General features: G+C 42.5%; 1 protein-coding gene across 12 annotated transcripts in view; it reads right to left on the bottom strand.

The window, feature by feature from the left end:
- Positions 1 to 19,607, bottom strand: part of AAK1 (AP2 associated kinase 1) — a 187,664-nt gene that overhangs the window by 28,179 nt on the left and 139,878 nt on the right. For 8 of the 12 annotated variants that reach the window (XM_034953310.2, XM_034953311.3, XM_008956342.4 and 5 more), the window contains exon 17: positions 11,455 to 11,550. The exons of the other annotated variants lie outside the window; for them this stretch is intronic. In XM_034953310.2, the coding sequence (XP_034809201.2) occupies positions 11,455 to 11,550 (96 nt within the window). The remainder of the gene's footprint in view (positions 1 to 11,454; positions 11,551 to 19,607) is intronic. 12 annotated transcript variants of the gene reach the window in all.

The raw sequence follows: 19,607 nt of genomic DNA, 5'->3' as shown, positions 1-19,607 counted from the left end.
TAGATAACTTTGAATTAAATGACAATAAGCTACATATCTCATTTATACCTCGTTTATATTAAAAAAAGGAAGGACGGCTGGGTGCAGTGGCTCACGCCTGTAATCCCAGCACTTTGGGAGGCCGAGGTGGGTGGATCACCTGAGGACAGGAGTTTGAGACCAGCCTGGCCAACATGGGGAAATCCACATCTCTACTTAAAATACAAAAATTAGCCGGGTGTGGTAGTGCATGCCTATAGTCCCAGCCTGACCAACATGGCGAAACCCCGTCTCTACTAAAAATACAAAAATTAGCCAGGCGTGGTGGCGCATGCCTGAAGTCCCAGCTACTCAGGAGGCTGAGGCAAGAGAATTGCTTGTACTCAGGAGGCGGAGGCTGCACTGAGCCAAGATCATGCCATTGCACTCCAGCCTGGGTGACAGAGTGAGTCTCAAAAAAATAAAATAAAATAATAAATAAAAACATAAAAAAAAGGAAGGAAGAAAAAAGGAAGCTTTTCAGTTGCAGGAAAAAAACCCTCACAGAGCACTAACCAACTATACAAGTGTAATTATATTAGCATTAATCTTACACTGTATATGACATTATAAGATGTTAAAAATATCTCTAATAATTTTCAGCATACTGGTAAAAATAAGATGGTTTTCCTAAAAAGTCTAACTTTGCATTGTTCCAAACACTAGTTTTTGCTTCATTCCTCTCTCCTCAAAAAACTGTCACTTAAAAAAATGAAATTACTCGCTTCTTTTAAGTTAGCACTCATATATTTGCAATCTTGAAAAGCAATGGATAAAAAGTAAAGACCCAAAATTACTTGCTTGTCTTTCATGCAGCAGTTTATCTTGGTGCAAAACCTCAGGCTAGCATTCTTTCAGATTCTGAATTCTAGCCTCTCTGGTGACATGTTGTGACTCTGGCACAGTTCCTTAACCTTCTGACATTATCTCCTCATCTGTAAAATGGAGATGCCTCCCCCTACTTTTTTGTACTTGTCACTCAATACTATCTCCTGTAAGCCTTTCCCCACCTTCCTGCCACATCAGGAATCTTCTGGAGCATCCTGCACTCAATTCTCTCGCAGCCCTTAAGCATGACTGAAGGTAAGGAAGGGTCTTACGAACCTTTGTATCCCAGTTCTTGGTTTCCCCTCAGATGCCCTGCCACATCTATGCCTTTTGGCTTGACTGGGGAGGTGGAAAGAACAGGAATTGAAGAAAATCTCTCTTTTTTTTTTTTCTGAGATGGGAGTTTCGCTCTTGTCGCCCAGGCTGGAGTGCAATGGCACAATTTCGGCTCACTGCAACCTCCCTCTCCCATGTTCAAGCGATTCTCCTGCCTCAGTCTCCAGTAACTGGGATTACGAGTGTGCGCCACCACACTCGGCTAATTTTTGTATTTTTAGCAGAGATGGGGTTTCACTATGATGGCCAGGTTGGTCTCGAACTCCTGACCTCAGGTGATCCACCCACCTTGGCCTCCCAAAGTGCTGGGATTACAGGTGTGAGTCACTGAGCCTGGCCTTTTTTTTTTTTTTTTTTTTTTTAAGAGACAGGATAGTGCTCTGCCACCTGGGCTGAAGTGCTGTGGAACGATCACGGCTCACTGCAGCCTCGAACTCCCGGGCTCAACAGATCCTTCAGCCGCAGCCTTCTGAGAAGCTAGGGCTACAGGCATGTACCACCATTGTTCGGCTAATATTTTTTATTTTTCACTTTAGTAGAGATGGGGTCTCGCTATGCTGCCCAGGACAATCTTAAGCTCCTGGCCTCAAGTAATCCTCCTGCCTCAGCCTCCTGAGTTGCTGACATTACAGGTATGAGCCACTGAACCTGGCTCAAGAATCTAATATTTTTATAAGTCATTAGCAAAAAGCATGTGGGAGGGTAAAGAAGTACATGAGCGTACACGTGTTGTGTGGTGAGAAAGAATGGTGTAAATTGCCTGATTTAGGGGGGCTTATTTTCTGACCAAACCTCAAAGTAACAAGCTATTCACATAGATAACTTGTATGGTCACGGCTGCTTGGGAATACTCAAATACCAGAAATGTGGGAGGGAGGAGCTGCAGACAGAACAATACCAGGCACAAAGCTGGGAGTGAGAGCACAGGCCATGTCTATGTAAGGTGGACAGCTGTGCGAAAAGCTGCTTGGACTCCCAGGACTCTCACAGGGAAGGAAGGCTCCCAGTGACTCAGTTGGCCTCCAGGTGCCATCACAATGATGGACATCACTTACATTTGTAGAGCTTAATATCAAATATTTTCATTCATTATTCAAAAACCCCTGCGTTTGGGAATACTAATACAGTTTAAAAGAATGAAGATCAGAGACTATGAGAATGTGCAACTTGCCCAAAGTCACAGATTAGACATGGTAGAGCCTGGACTTGTCTCTGAAGTTCTCTCTGTATCTGTCTAGGGGTCTGCCTGTCTCCATCAATATAGGAATATGAGTCTTCACATAGACATGGTCCCAGGGACAACGGTAATGTTATCAGACAGGTTAGCATTGGAAAGAACCTCATATCTTATCTAATTCAGCCTTCTCCTCTATGAATGAAGAAACCAGCTCCAGAAAGTTAAAGAAACTTGCCAAAGATCTCACAGCAAGCAAGCAAGAGAGCTAGCTGATACTAAGACTCAGATATCTGACCACACTGGAGTTTCATTCTTCTGGTTTAACTAAAGTTTTGATTGCTTTAAAATGTAAGGACTCTTAGAAGAAGTCACATCTAAAGCTATTACTGGTCATTTTTGGTCATTGTAAATGAAGAACTTGAGAAAAGGATGTAATGGGAGGCACAAGAAAGGCTATAGGATGCTGACAGTCTATAAATCATGGAGCCTGGAGGCCTTCCATCTGCATCAAGGGCTGGCCCTGATATCCTTTGTTTTATAAATTCTGTCCTTTCCCTTACAGTTTAATAGAAACACACTGAAGCCAAGTATCATGATGGGGCATGGAGAAGAACAGCACAGAGAAGAGAGTGGTGAATGTAGGAAACTGTAGAAGTGTTCCTTAAGATCCAAAAACATCAATCACGCTTCACATCAGCATATCGTGACTTAGTGATGTCTAATGAACAAAGATCTTTTTTCACCATGAGTTATGAGAAGTGGCTTCTTTGGATGCAAAGGCAAAAGCCATTCTTCTGGGACAGTTCATACCTGAAATGTACAAAGACTGACACTGTTATTCTCAATTATTTAAGGGGATAGACCAATGAAACCCCCAAATTATTCATAAATTGTATTTTAGTAATGATTTAATCTTCCTGTGAAACGTTTGTGAAAAGCAATTGGACAATTCTGAAGAGAAGAAAATGGTCCAGTTTTGCATTAGTATTTTTTGTTTGTTTGCTTTTTTTTTTTTTTTTTTTTTGAGACAGAGTTTCACTCTTGTTGCCCAGGCTGGAGTGCAATGGCGCGATCTCAGCTCACTGCAACCTCCGCCTCCTAGGTTCAAGCAATTCTCCTGCCTCAGCCTCCCGAGTATCTGGCATTATAGGCGCCTGCCACCACGCCCAGCTAATTTTTGTTATTTTTATTAGAGATGGGGTTTCGCCATGTTGGCCAGGCTGGTCTCAAACTCCTGACCTCAGGTGATCCAAAGTGCTGGAATTACAGGTGTGAGCCACCGTGCTCGGCCAAGTTTTGCATTAGTTTTTAGGCTTCCTCTGATATTTTTAGAACTGACTCCAGACTCTAAATGTGTGTGTGTGCACGTGTGTGTGTGTGTGTGTGTGTGTGTGTGTGTGTGTGTTTGAGGGAGGGGAACAAAAGTTGAATAACTATTGGGTACTATGTTCAGTACCTGAGTGATGGGATCAGTTGTACCCCAAACCTCAGCATCATGCTATGTACCCAGGTAACAAACATGCACACGTATCCCCTAAATCTAGAATATAAGTTGAAGTTATAAAAAAAGATAGAGAGTATCATTTTATTGATTTATTTTTACCTTTTATTGTGATACTATACATTTTTGGAATTTTAGCTGGGGCCTGCAAAATCCCAAAAAGTAAAGAGTAAAAGAGCCTGAATTTAAGTTGCCTGATTTTTCTAAGCAATTTTCTCACCTGTAAACAGATTAAGAACTACTTTAAAGTGCTGTTGGGATTCAAAGGGTGTATTTATCAGAATTAATGCGTGTGTATAAATAAAGTGTTTGGTACATAAAAGGGGATTAACGTCTCTTTTAAGTAAGAGGACTAAATGGGCTAGGGGGTCACCAAGCCACAGGTGCCTGTGATTACAGTAATGAATATGGGTCAAGTTCCATATTTTACTCAAATGCCTTGGGTGAGAACAGAATAAGCAGAACTGTTAGAATAAAGTGAAAGGTGGGGAAGAGGCAGGATGGTCTAACAGAGAGGTACACAAGGTACTAAGAAACAGGAGACCTGCTCTACACTAAGTTTGTGTAGTACTTTGGGCAAATCTCTTACTCTTTCTAGACTGAAGTTCTCTTATGGACAAAATGAAGATAAACTGGCCAGGCGCAGTGGCTCACACTTGTAATCCCAGCACTCCTACCTCAGACTCCAAGTAACTGGAACTACAGATGCATGCCACCATGCCTGGCTAACTTAAAACTTTTTTTTTTTTTTTGAAAAAATGGCGTCCCTGTATGTTACTCAGTCTCATCTCAAACTCCTGGCCTCAGGCGATCCACCCAACTCAGCCTCCCAAAGTGCTGGGATTACAGGAGCGAGCCACCGTGTCCAGCCCCTCTCCTAAAATATCAAAAGAGAAGCCGGCTATGGGGCTCACCCCTGTAATCCCAGCACTTTGGGAAGCTGAGGCGGGTGGATCACCTGAGGTCAGGAGTTCAAGACCAGCCTGGCCAGCATGGTGAAACACAACCTCTATGAAAAATACAAAAATTAGCCAGGCGTGGTGGCGCATGCCTGTAATCTGAGCTACTTGGGGGGCTGAGGCAGGAGAATCGCTTGAAGCCAGGAGGCAGAGGTTGCAGTGAGCTGAGATCACGCCATTGCACTCCAGACTGGGCGACAGAGCGAGACTCCGTCTCAAAAAAAAAAAAAAAAAAAAAAGAGGACAGGTATCTACTTATACAGGCTAATAAAACCAAGGGCTTGCTCAAGGCCCATTCTGACTCTGGTTAGGAATATGAACAGGAGGAGTAGAACGGCAGGACTGACAGACATGGAAGGGCCGTATACCAGCCCCACCAAAAAAGAGGACACAGCTGCTCCAGCCTTGTGGCTTTGGAAATCTATGTTCTGTCTGAGTTGGGGTGTAAGCCCTGAAGTCTCATGATGAGAGATGATGTTTTAAAACTCTAGTCACCCTAAAAAAGAAATAAAATAAAATGAAATCTAGTCACTCTAAAGAGTTCTTAGCATTGAGAAACCATTTGTGACATCTGCAAGTTGGAAGCAAAAGTCAAACATCATGCCCCATTCCAAGTTCATTTTAGAGAATTAAATCTGCAGAAAGATAAGCTTTCCAGAGTAAAAACACATATTATGATCAAACTTGGACTTCTCAGTATCACGAGACGGCAGTTGGAAATGAGGAAGAGGCCAGGCCAAAAGTTATGAGAAGAATGCCCGTCTTGACTATAAACTTTTGAGAAAACACAGCTTCTCTTGCTTAACTTCTCAAGAGATGATGAAGTGCCATAAACCAAGAGGCACTTTTTTAAAAAAGTTTTTAATTCTAAGAAGCAGCACTGATGGGGCAACGAATGTCTTCTTGCTTAGTCTGTGGAACACCGAGATCAGTACTGCAGACTTGTTATAAAAATCATTTCCTCAAATCCTTGTGCATTGTTGGTGGGAATGTAAAATGATGCAGCCTCTATGGAAAACAGTGGTCCTCAAAAAGTTAAAAATAGAATTAGCATATGATTCAGCAATTCCATTTCTGGGTATATACCCAAGAGAATTGAAAGCAGGATCTGGAAGAGATATTTGTGCACTCAATGTTCACAGAGGCATCTCTCACAAAAGACAAAAGATGGAAGCAACCCAAGTGTCCATTAACAGATGAAAGGAGAAAGAAAATGTGGTATATACGTACAATGGAATATTACTTAGCCTGAGAAAGGAAAATTCTGACATATTCCACAACATGAATGAACCTTAAGCATATGATGCTAAATGAAATAAGCCAGTCACAAAAGGACAAATACTGTATGATTCCACTTATATTCGGTTCCTAGAGTAGTCAAATTCATAGAGACAGAAAATAGAGAGGTGGTTGCCAGGGGCTGGGGGGAGGGGAAATAGAGAGTTGTTGTTTAATGGGTACAGAGTTTCAGTTTTGCAAGATGAAAAAAGGTGGGTGGATGGATGGTAGTGATGGCTGCAAAACAATGAGAATATACTTAATGCCACTGAACTGTACACTTAGAAATGGTTAAAATGGTAAATCTCATTATGTACATTTTACTACAATTTAAAAGAATGATTTAAAAATATTGTCCCCAATTTTCAGAGAAAATTCCTCAATCTTTCTAATATATATCTATCTTTGTGTACCCACACACACAGACACACTTTTTAAGAGACAGGGTCTCACTCTGTCACACCCAGGCTGGAGTGCAGTAGTGTGATCATAGCTCATTGCAGCCTCAAACTCCTGGGCTCAAGGATCCTCCTGCCTCAGCCTCCCAAGTAGCTAGGACTACAGGCATGCAGCATTATGCCTGGCTAATTAAAAAAAAAATTTTTTTTTTTAAGATACAGGGTCTCACCACGTTGCCCAGGCTGGTCTCGAACTCCCGGGCTCAAGTGATCCTTTCGCCTTGGCCCCGCAAAGTGCTGAGATTATAGGCATGAGCCTGGCCCAGACTCTTTTCTACCATATTTTAAAATGCTGGTACTACTTATAGCTTATCTGTTTCCTAATGCATACAGAAGGCAAATAAATGGACAAGCAGCATTTGAGCATCAGTGAAATACTCTGAGACTCACTAGCCATGCATCATTTGGCAGCTTTGTAACATACAAATGTTCATGGCTGTGATTTTCATATTCCGGACCTTCTAAGAAAATTTGTTTTATAGTGCTTTGAAAAATAAAAATATTCCTTAAAACAAACCAATGAACCAACCTACAATTATCCAGTGCCCTTTACCCATAGTTTGACAATCACTGTATCCAGGAAATCTATTTTAATGGTTCTCAGTTGTGCAAAAGTTAAAGGTCATAAGAGCAAGTTTAATTTCAACAAGAGAAAAATATCATTTTATGATAACTAGGACTGCCCCACTGGGAATAGGGATGTAGAACCAAAGTTGAAACAGCATTTCCCATCTTTATAGTAATTTAAAATTCACATAGAAATTTCAAATACATGATTTCATCTAACCTTGTGACCACCCCATAAGGTAGGTTTTAGGATTGCCAATTTTAAGGATAAGAACACACAATTTAAGTGATTTGACCACAATCACCTAGCCACTAATGGCTAGAACTCAGGTCTAACAGTTTCAGATCTATTTTTATATTTCCCAAAGCCTTAAATTTAGCTCTCTGGTCAAAGGCTTTCTTGATCTGAGAACTGTCCCAAAGATAAAAGAACCCTCCACTGTTTGGGGAGTGTGGGCAATAAGAAGAATGTGTGGCTGAGCACAGTCAGAACAACACTAAGGCCTCACTTCCTCACCCACACCATGAGGGCGTTACTTGACATTATCTACCACCTACCACTCCCCAGTATCTATAAGATCAAAGGTACTTGTATGTGAAATCATTTTAAAAGCATAAAATAAAAATGTTAAAAGTCATTGAAACGCATGGTCTTCAGGAGACTGAGAGTCCATGAGTCTTTTTTTTTTTTTTGAGACGGAGTCTTGCTCTGTCACCCAGGCTGGAGTGCAGTGGCGCGATCTCGGCTCACTGCAATCTCTGCCTCCCAGGTTCAAGCAATTCTTCTGCCTCAGCCTCCTGAGTGCCTGGGACTATAGGCGCCCACCACCATGCCCAGCTAATTTTTGTAATTTTAGTAGAGACAGGGTCCCACCATGTTGGCCAGATTGGCCTCAAACTCCTGACCTCAGGTGATCCACCTGTCTCGGCCTCCCAGAGTGCTGGGATTACAGGCGTGAGCCACCGCGCCTGGCCAATTCTTTTTTTGTTTTTTTTTTTTGTTTTTTTTTTTGAGATAGAGTCTTGCTCTGTCGCCCAGGCTAGAGTGGAGGAGTGTGACCTCAGCTCACTGGAAACTCCGCCTCCCGGGTTCAAGCAATTCTCCTGTCTCAGTCTCCCGAGTACCTGGAACTACAGGCGCATACCACCACGCCTGGCTAATTTTTGTATTTTTAGTAGAGACGGGGTTTCATCATATTGGTCAGGCTGGTTTCGAACTCCTGACCTCAGGTGATCCACCCACCTCGACCTCCCAAAGTGCTGGTATTACAGGTGTCAGCTACCAGGCCCAGCCATTCATGATTCTTATCATCAGTATGGCTGAGAGTAGAAGATGAGCATGTATGCAAAACAGAGAAAGAAAACCAGGCAAAAAACTTGACTGGTGTCCATAGTGGGCTGGAGGTGTGACAGACTACTTGCTTTTTGCGGGGTAAAACCAAATTTGTAGTTTGCCCAGGTTCTAGAGACACTGAACCCTGAGCCCTTTCCTCACTCAATATTCAAAAATGTTAAAAAAGGATGCAGTGGCCTTGATATAGAAGCTGTGTAACTGAATGTGCTAGAGGCTGAATGTTAAAATAAGCAGAATAGTCAAAGCCACCGTGGTAATATAACATACTTAGCACAATTCTGCAGGACACCGTGAAAGGACGGGGCTAAACGACCTGCTGAGCCTAGCTACTATTCTCATCAGCCCAGGGGCTGGCAGCTGCCTGACATTGTGGGCTGTGCCTTCCTTTATTCACTCTCAAAGAGTGGGTGTGGGGGGACTGGCTGGGAGTTGGCAGAGGTGCAGATGGAAGGCTATGGAGCCAGTCGTCTGGTGCCTGGGAGCTGGGACAGAAATGCAGGGTAATGGGGCCACCTAAAGGCTTCCAGCTTCTGGTTTTATTTCATTCATTTGTCAGATCTGTAAATACTCACTAAGTGAATACAGACAGTGTTGTTGGCACAGCTGATACAGGTGATGAGTAAGACAGACGAGGCCCCTCCCTCAGAAAGTGACAGGATGAGGAAAGACAGACTATGTCCTGATAAGGGCTCTGAAGAAAAAGTGCCAGGGGATGTGACTGGGAGTGCCCGTGGGACCACACTGGGCCTTTCTGAGCAGACGGCATTTAAGCTGAGACCCACAGGTTGAATGACACAAGGGAACAAAGCTGAAGGGAAGGCTTTCCAAGCTGAGCACCAGCAAGTGCAAAGTCCCCAGGGTGGGAACAAGCTTAGCTTGTTGGAGGAAAGACAAGATGGAGGGGAAGAGCGCTCTCAGCTGAGATTAGAGGGGTAGGCAAGGGCCACACCACTTAGGGCCTTGCAGGTCGCAGTAAGCAGCCTGGATTTTATGCCCCCTCAGTGATATGAAAATTCACCAAAGCACAGAAGAGTTAACTGTCTGACTTATGTTTTCAACAGATGAGTCTGGTCTGACAGATCAGAAAGTAAATAACACACTCCTGGAGTTCTCTATTAAAATGTCTCATTTTAGTTGATCTTTCCACCGAAACCCAAGAGAGGTCTTGGCTTAATTGGTATTAAAGTGTATACCAGTAACATTTCAGCAGGAATCCACCGGGATGAAAGAAGCATGGAGGACCAGGAGACAGGAAAGATGACAAGAAGGCAGGCAGGATGGCAGCCAGCTGGCTCTGGTGGCCCCAGACGCATTTCCACAAGCTGAAGCCGATTTCCTGAGCCACCTGGGGCATGTGCCTGGCTCTTCAACCCTGATCCAGAGGACTCCTGTGACAGCTGCACAGGACAGTTACTTGCCTGAGGGCCCTCATCCTCTGCCCTGTGCAAAGAGGCCTTCTTCCTGGCTTCTGCAGCCCATGGGCTACCTAAGCAACAGCAAAGCAAGAACCTGAAGGGGTGTCAAAAGGAGAATGCCTCCATCACCTCTTTCCCTTGTCTGATCCCATGATTACCAAAACAGGGAGGAAAAGACAGTGAGCCTCAGCTGGAGTTTACAGCCCACACTTTTCTAACCTTCTATTCAAAATGAACTTGTCCAAGTACTGCCAGGCATACCTGAAAAGTGCAAAGGAAAAAAGCGCCTCTATTTCATTCCTTTCTTCCCTTTTAACTACCCTGTATTGAATCATTCCTTAGTGGTTTTCGATATTTTTAAGCTACATCCAGGTCCAGTAAGCTATAAAGCTATACAGTACTACCTGATCAAGGCAAGTGTTTGCTTCTCCTTAGAGGGGTAAACAAATTTGTCTGAAAATAAAAAATAAAAACTGCCTTGGTACCCTAGCTGCAGTCTGTCTTAGTTAGTGATGGTGGGCAGACTTGGTAAAGGATATGAACATCGCAGTCACTTCCGATCTTGAAGCAAGCAATCAAATACCTTTAACATTTTGGGAGAGAAAAAAAACAAAGCCAGTCCTATCAGTTCAAGGTCAAGAGTTGGTAGGGGCAACAATGGGAAAAAAGGAAAAATGATCAGAAGCAAAACAACCGTCAACTGCTTCTAAGGAGCTGGAACAATTTGCTTTTGTGAAGAGACTGACAGATAAGAGAAAGGGCGGCTTCTCTTCCCCACACCACTCCTCCCACCAAAAAGAGTACAGAAGGAAGGCCGGAAGGAAAAACTTTGGCAACTTGAACTCCAACTGGGAAGCATCCAATCACTGTTCCAAAAGCTCTTTCAGAACACATCAACCACTTTCTACTTTTTAGACTGCTACTTAAAATTGAGATATGGTGGACTACAAGAGATATTCAAACTCCTGCAGTCCAACACACTTCACTGATGAAGAACCAAGCCCAGAAGGTTTTCAGGTAGCGGCAGAGCCTGGAAGGGAACCCAGGTCTCCTGACTCACATTCCCTATTAATTATTATCCCATTCCCTAATTATCATTATGTGTTTTTATATTATAAAATAAAAAGGCATTATAGAAAAGAACTGAACAGAAGTCACCCACAATCCCATGATCACACTATCACCACTATTCATATTTTGATCACTTTATCATGTGCTTACAGCCTCCCCACCATTGTTAAAATCATATTGGACTAATGTTCTTTCCAATACAGAGGCCCCTCACGTCACCATTAACACAATCAAGGATGAAAAACTGAACATTGATATAATATGGAAATCAATTTGGTATAACCTGAACTGATTTTATCTTTGCTAAGGGCTGGTACCCTCCAGGACAAGTTTACTCCTCTTATTGAGACACAGTAAAAATATACAACAGCAGCCTATTATTAGGGCTTGGAATTCAGATCCTTTTCACGGGGTATTTAAGGCAGAACTTTCTACAAGGCCTGGGACATGCAAATCAAGCTGCTTAACCTCAGAACAGTTCTGTTCACCTACCTGGTGCATCAGGTACTTGAAGAGGAATGAAAGGATCAGACACGCTTAGAAGCGGGAGGCCAGAGTCCACAGTCTGCCCACCCTTCCTTTTTTCAGCTGGAGTTAGGTTGGAGGGGAAGGAGGAGTCAGGAGAGAAAAAAAGAGAAAAGCAATAACACCAAGTAAATCTAGGTAAGTTTACCCTCTATTAATGCAACAGTTCAAACTACAGAGTAAGTCTAAGCCTAGAATAAAAGTGGCTGTAGCTCAGTGAACAGCAAAGTATCTATGAGATACTCAATCTGGCCTTTTTTTTTTTTTTTTTTTTTTTTGAGACGAAGTCTCACTCGTGTCCACCAGGCTGGAGTGCAATGGCACAATCTCGGCTCACTGAAACCTCCGCCTCCCCGGTTCAAGCGATTCTCCCGCCTCAGCCTCCTGAGTCGCCAGGCGCCTGCCACCACGCACGGCTAATTTTTGTATTTTTAGTAAAGACAGGGTTTCACCATGTTGGTCAGGCTAGTCTTGAACTCCTGATCTCAGGTGATCCACCCACCTCAGCCTCCCAAAGTGCTGGGATTACAGGCATGAGCCACCGCACCCAGCTCAACCTGGTCCTTGTAACATATTATGAGATGCAATTAACAATAAAACCAGGGTATTCATATGTCTGAAATTCCACTCCTTTCTTGGATATACTGCAGTTTACAGTATCTCTTTCAGAATGTCGAGAGGAGGTAATGTCCATATCACACATTTTAGCACATAAACAGATATAACACTATCTGTTTTGTAATCTAGCATGTGTATAGGTACTTCCTATGTATCTATCACCCTCTTGAGGCCCTTTAAGGACTAAGTCCTACTGTATCACCATAATGTCTAATATAGTGATAGGCAGACACACAGAAAGGGGCAGAAATAGACTTCTTGCCTATTCCAAGGTTAGACAAGCCCTAATCTCTGTACTATACTTAACATACTATTGGCATTCATTCTATATTTAGCAAAATATAGATTTACAGAACTCTATACACCCTATGGAATAACAGAGCTTACGTGGTCTCAGAATTTTCTGGCACAATTTTCTTATTTCCCCATAAAAGAAAATGAAGCCTAAACGTTAAAGACTAGCCAGAGGTAGGATCAGAAGCCAGGTTTCTTGGTTTCCACTTTATCATTCTTTTTATTTTTTTTCTCCAAGAGACTGAGGTCTTGCTATGTTAACTAGGCTGGACTTAAACTCCTGGGCTCAAGCGATCCTCCCACCTCAGCCTCCCTAGTAGCTAGGATTACAGGCATGCACCACCACATGCAGCTTTACATTATCATTCTTTTTTTTTTTTTTTTGAGATGGAGTCTTGCTCTGTTGCCCAGGCTGGAGTACAGTGGTGCAATTTTGGCTCACTGCAAGCTCCGCCTCCCAGGTTCAAGCAATTCTCTGCCTCAGCCTCCCGAGTAGCTGGGATTACAGGCACCTACCACCACACCTGGCTAATTTTTGTATTTTTAGTAGAGACGGGGTTTTACCATGTTGGCCAGGCTGGTCTTGAACTCCTGACCTTGTGATCCAACTGCCTCGGCCTCCCAAAGTGCTGGGATTACAGGCGTGAGCCACCGTGCCCGGCCATACATAATCATTCTTTACTTTGCATTTCAGTATTCAGTTTGTTTGTTAATTAAAATCTCATTTTGTTTGTCAGCTGTCTTTCTAGAAAAAAAAAGCCTCATTTTGTTTCTATAAAGTGGGTTTTTAAAAAACGTTTTATTTTGAAGTAATACAGAACCACAAGAAGTTCCTGCACATACAGTCCTGTGAACCCTTCAACCAGCTTCCCCCAGTGGTGATGTCTTATATAAACTGTAGCCTGAGATCACCGACTCCAGCACAGTACTGCGGCCCTAGGCTCCTCAGTGCTCACCAGTTGTTACGTGGCCCTATTTGTGCATGTGTCTACTGTTCTTTTCTTCTCCCCTCAGTGCCGATGTCACCCATACCTCTGGCTCTGGGACCCCACCCACACCCTCTGCTCTGTTCTCCCTCCACCCCACCCCACCCCACCCCACTCATGTCTCTCTGCCTCTTTTCATCTCGCTCCCTGGACATCCCTGTCTTTCTCAATGACCCCTGAATCCCTCCTTCTCAGCCTGAGTGGTGCTGGGTTGAATTTGGAAATCATGGGGCTCAGCATCCCCTCTACTAATCCCCTTGGCCTGGGCCATCAAATGTGGGACATTTCTTTTCACCTGTCTTGGCCTCAGTGTTCTGTCTGTAAAACAGGCTTGTGGAGGAGTCAAAGTGCTGGGCATGTGTGGGCATCACTGGCAGCATCTCTGTGGGCAACTGGCTCTGATTTCCTTCTTTCCCTGTCTTGGACTTTACCTGTCTCTGAATCTTGGTCTCTCTCCAGTTCTGCCTCTGGCATGAGGAGGATGCTCTGGGGTCTACTGGGCAGCTGTGATGACATGGGAGAGTTTCCACCCCACCCACCTCTATTCCACATTTCTCATAGTCAGTGGCTGACCGGGCCTCTTTCTCCCCACCTCCCCTGCCCCTGAGAGCCCAGTGCCCCAGTCCCTTGCCCTCGCCTACTCAGTACCCAGCATCTCTTGAATAGACTCTGCCACTGTCACAGCAGCCACCTCTGCCACCCTTAATGCTACCTCCTCAGGGCAAGCAAGATATAGTCTGAGATGCATGATAAAGTGGAAGGCAAAGGTGGGATTGCTGGATGGACCGGCGACCTTTCCAGTCCCTGGAATCTGGCCACCTCCTTTACATCCTGGCTTCAAAGACATACGGCACCTGCTTTCACTCCAGAGGCCCTTGAAATGTGGGAACCCAGTGCCCCAGGCCCAGATATGGAGGTGGTGGCATGTGTGATGCTTACCATTCCTCAGGTGTGCAGGAACTTCCCAGCCCCAGCTCAACTAGACGGGTAATAGGCAAGGGCCAATAGGGACAGACTGGGGTGTTAATGCCCAGATGTGGCAGAAGGGAATGGGGAGGTGCAGTGGCATCCCCTTAGTGGGTAACCTCCTCCATCATCTCCACAGCCATGTCCTACCCAGTGGCCGGTCAGCCCCAGTGTGCCAGCAGCTGCTATCAGACCCAGCTCAGTGACTGGCACACTGAACTCTCAGGACTGTGAGTATCTGCCCTCTTCATCTCCAGGCCTGCCCTGGGAAGTGGGGATGGGATGGAAGGTCACCTCCAACCCCCACTGACACACTACTAACCCCACTGTTCTTTGGACTCTGAATTCCCACTCTCTAACCCTCAGCCCTTCCTTGGACTTCCAACACTCCTTGGGATCCTAATCTCACACCTTCCAACACTCAACTTCTTGGACCTTCAACCTTCTTCTAGGACCCCCAACTCCTCATTCAAACCGTATTTCTCAACCTTTAAAGCACTCCCTTCTGGGGCCCCTAGTTCCCTCTGGGACTTTCACTTCCCCCAACCTGTGTGTATAGTTCTTTGCAACTTGATTCTCCGTATAGATTAGAATGAGCACCACTGCAATCATGATACAGAACTGTTCCATGAAACCAAAGACCTCCTCATTCTACTCCTTTGTAGTCACACCCACCACTTATTCCTGTTACTATTCTTTGGAAACCACTATTCTGTTCTCAGTCTCTATAATTTTGTTATTAAAGTGGGTTTTAAACTAAGTTTCTTTAAAGGTAGAAGGAGGAAAAGAAGGATAAAATAACTGCTTTTAAGTCCCTGAAATATTTTAAAATGACACAATGAAACATATTTAAAAGAAAAAAAGCAAACTGCAAAACTGAATATACGGTGTAAGTCATATTTGAAAAAAATTTATATGCAGAAATAAAATTCTAGATACAAATACTGTAAAATGTCAGCAAATGCTCTTCTCTCAAGGTGGGGTTATAAGATTTTATTTTCTTTACTTTGGGCCTTATTCATTTCTCCACATTTTTATAAATGAACATGTGTAAATTATACACAGGAAAACATATGAAAAAAAAGAGGCACCATGTGAAGTTTTAAATGTTTGCCTGTTTCTCCTCCAATCTATAGACACAGTCTGTCATTTTTGCAGCTTTTACCATACAAATGTTTAATATAGCCCCGTGCCATCCTCCCGAACCCATTATGACATTTCCTGCTTAGTTTCTCCTTTGATCAATCAGAAGGTTTAAAATCTGTAAACAGTCTGAGTTCAGTTAGAAAATTTATAGAAAATGATGTCATCCTGCCCTTTGTACAAACGAGAGCAAATGAGTTCCTGGGATCTAGACGTAATTTTCTTTCATTTGTAAAGAATGAAGGTGTCACAGAAAAGAAACATTTACACTGCAAACAAGAGAGAGGGGAAAATATCAAATGTTGATAGAAAAAGACCAGATAAACTGAGGAAACTATGAAGACACTTTTTAATGTTTGTAAAAGCTTAGTGTTGCTAGTTTATGAGATTCCTGAGATGTGGTTATAACTACAGTTTTTGAGCTGGGCTACAGGTACAAATCTCTATTCTGTCATTCTCCAGCTGTGCCCTTGGGCAGGTGGTCTTTGTGAGGATCACCTGAGATAATGAGCAAGAAAAGTGCTTACCCAGTGGGTTTAACATGCCTCAAGTGCTTGATACATGTTCAATGTTATTACTGTCATAACTTTACTCAAATATGTGTTTGTAGCTGTGCCTTTAAGTCCCTTAAAAAAAAAAAATATATATATATATATACACACACACACACACAACCATTTGCAGCCTTCGGAGTAAATATAAAGTAGTGGAAAGGCAGAAACAAAAACAAAATAAACCTCATTAAAAAACAGCTCATACAAACAGTGAAACATAACCATGTGTAATAGATGAAAACTAGGCATTAAAACTGGGGTTGGTAGGGTGAGTAGATGGAAAATGATCAGGGACCTCGATTGTTAACGCTGCTGAATCCAAGGTCCTAAGCTTTGGCACAAAGCAACTCTTCTTATTCATTCAACACGTCTGTATGGAGCCAAACATTGTGCCAAATTCTGGGATTCGGCAGCAAAGAAGACTCTCAGGGCTTATTCTGTGACCCTCTTTCCAGACAAACTATATCCTACCCAGGTCCATGGCTAATCATCATTTTGATGTTCTATTTCAAAGACAACAGTCAATGCTTTACACATTTGATATGTTTGGTCAACTATGTGGCACACCAAACTTCAAGCAGCATGAACTGGTTTTGGAACATTTTCAAATTTCACCAAAATATCAATATACTTATACAATTTACACAAACAAAGCTAAAAGTGAAACAAAAATTTTTAACTACTTAATGATGAAAAGCATAACTCCAAAATAATAATGAGAATATCATACGAATATTTATGAGCTATGGTTAAGCTCCACAAAACCCCATTTTTTTTTTTTACTAGGGAAATACACACTCATTAGAAAGCATTCTTAATAAACGGTGTAATCTTCAAAGGTTGAAGCGAGGCAACCGGAGAAAGAGGAAGGAGGACATTGGAATATTTTCACATGACAAAGCCTCCCTGAAGATTATAATTAGCCTCCCTCCCCACTTTTGTGCTGGGTGAAAATGACTGTCAAATTTTGAAGAAAAACTCACAGCCCAAGTACTTTATTTTTTAAAAAAGAATTTTAAAATATGTTACTATGTGTTCCTCTTAATATCACCAAATATAAGAAAAACAAGAAAATGGCCAGGCGAGGTGGCTCACGCCTGTAATCCCAGCATTTGGGAGGCCGAGGTGGGTGGATCACCTGAGGTCACGAATTTGAGACCAGCCTGGCCAATATGGTGAAACCCCATCTCTACTAAAAATACAAAACATTAGCTGGGCACGGTGGCGTGCACCTGTTGTCCCAGCTGCTTGGGAGGCTGAGACAGGAGAATTGCTTGAACACAGGAGGCGGAGGTTGCAGTGAACAGAGATCCCACCACAGCACTCCAGCCTAGGCAACAGAGCAAGACACCATCTCACACAAACAAACAGGAAAATGTAATAAAGATAAAAGCAAAAGGTAAAGAATAAAAAAGAAAACAGAAGATTTTATAAATCTAAGTGTTGTCTCTGAAAATATAATAAAACATCCAACCTCTGGCTAGAGTTACCAAGAAAAAGAGGAACACAAATACATACAATTAAAATTAATGTACACAGATATTAAAAGATATATACATATTGTTGTACTTTAATGAAAAATTTTAAAACTGCAGATGATTTTCTAGGAAAAGATAATATGTGACATATGAAGAATGCTTACAAAATGAATCTAAAAGGCAAAGGACACAAACAATACAATCTCAAAGAAATAAAAATGGGTCAGTAAATAAGGTTCTCTGGCTGGGTGCAGTGGCTCACGTCTGTAATCCCAGCACTTTGGGAGGCTGAGGCGGGAGGATCACCTGAGGTCAGGAGTTCAAGACCAGCCTGACCAACATGGAGAAACCCTGTCTCTACTAAAAGTACAAAATTAGCCTGGTGTGGTGGTGCATGCTTGTAATCTCAGCTACTTGGGAGGCTGAGGCAGGAGAATCGCTTGAACCTGGGAGGCAGAGGTTGCGGTGAGCCAAGATTGCGCCATTGCACTCCAGCCTGGGCAACAAGAGCAGAACTGTCTCAAAAAATAAATAAATAAAATAAAAATAAGGTTCTCTGTCTACAGTCTTTGGTCTGGGCTGTGCTGGCTGGGTGGAGAAATGGCAGGGAAAATGACTCTCATTCACTATTAATCGAAACAAAATTTATATAGCTTTCTTGGACTACAACTTGAAAATATGTATAAAAAACCTTAAAATATACATACTTTTGATTTAGCACATAGTCTCTTAGAAGTTATCTTAGAGAAACTGTAAAGGATATAAACAAAAATTTAGCTTCAAGAATATTTACATGGTGAAAAATTGGTAACAATGTAAATATTCATAAAAGGGGATATTATATAAATGTTACCATACTTCCATGAACAATCATATTGTAGATTAATATTTATTGACGTGGAAACTGCTAATTTCCAGAGGACATTTAAAAATGAATGACAAACTGGGCCACAGACAGCCCTTCAGTATAGTTTACAGCAAAGACTGCACAGGCCATATTGGTCATAGTGCAATGAAAACATAACCTGAGTAACTTTTGATTAAAGAAAAAATTGAAACTTCTATTTAAAAATATCCAGATAATAAGAATAAGAGAGTATTACATATCAAATATTATTAAATGACAACATTCTATTCAGAAATAAATTTATGAGGTTAGAAAAACTACCAACATTCCTAAAGAAAGCAGGCAGAAAGAATATATGATAAGGTTAAAAGTAGAAACTAATCAGTATAATTAAAAAGATCACTTTTAGAAGCATGCCAAATTCTATATCTTGTAAAGAATACTTTCAAAAGCTCACATTCATTGCTGAAGTGTTTATAACAGTAAATACTGGAATAAAGTTAATGTTAAAAAAGATGCAATTGCTTAAATACACTAGGATATATCATACCTCTGGTGTATCCTAGAAGTTTTGTTTTTGTTTTTGTTTTTTTTTGAGACAGGATCTCACTCTGTTGCCCAGGCTAGAAAGCAGTGTTGTGACCTCAGCTCACTGCAACCTCTGCCTCCTGGGGTCAAGGGATCCTCCCACCTGAGCCACCTGAGTAGCTGGGGCTACAGGTGTGTGCCACCATGCCTGGCTAATTTTTGTATTTTTTGGCAGAGATGAGGTTTCACCATGTTGGCCAGGCTGGTCTCAAACTCTTGACCTTAAGCGATCTGCCCACCTCGGCCTCTCAAAGTGCTGGGATTACAGGCGTGAGCCACCGCACCTGTAATAATTTTTAAAAATTATACTTTAACAAAATTAGCTGGGCATGGTGGCACATGCCTGTGATCCCAGCTATTTGGGAGGCTGAGGCAGGAGAATCGTTTGAACCTGGAAGGTGGAGGTTGCAGTGAGCCAAGATTGCACCATTGCACTCCAGCCCCGGCAACAAGAGCGAAACTCCGTCTAAAAAAAAAAAAAAAAAATTATATTTTAGGAGCTTCTTTAATGATGTAGGAGATATGTGCCAGGTTCATTAAGTGAAAAAATTAGGCTTCAAAATATGACTATAAAGATGCCTATCAGGTTGGGTGTGGTAGCTCATGCCTGTAATCCCAGCACTTTGGGAGGCCGAACGAAGCAGGC

The sequence above is a fragment of the Pan paniscus genome, chromosome 12 (assembly GCF_029289425.2).
Source record: "Pan paniscus chromosome 12, NHGRI_mPanPan1-v2.0_pri, whole genome shotgun sequence".
NCBI lineage: Eukaryota > Metazoa > Chordata > Mammalia > Primates > Hominidae > Pan > Pan paniscus.
This window is presented reverse-complemented; position numbering and strand designations above follow the sequence as displayed.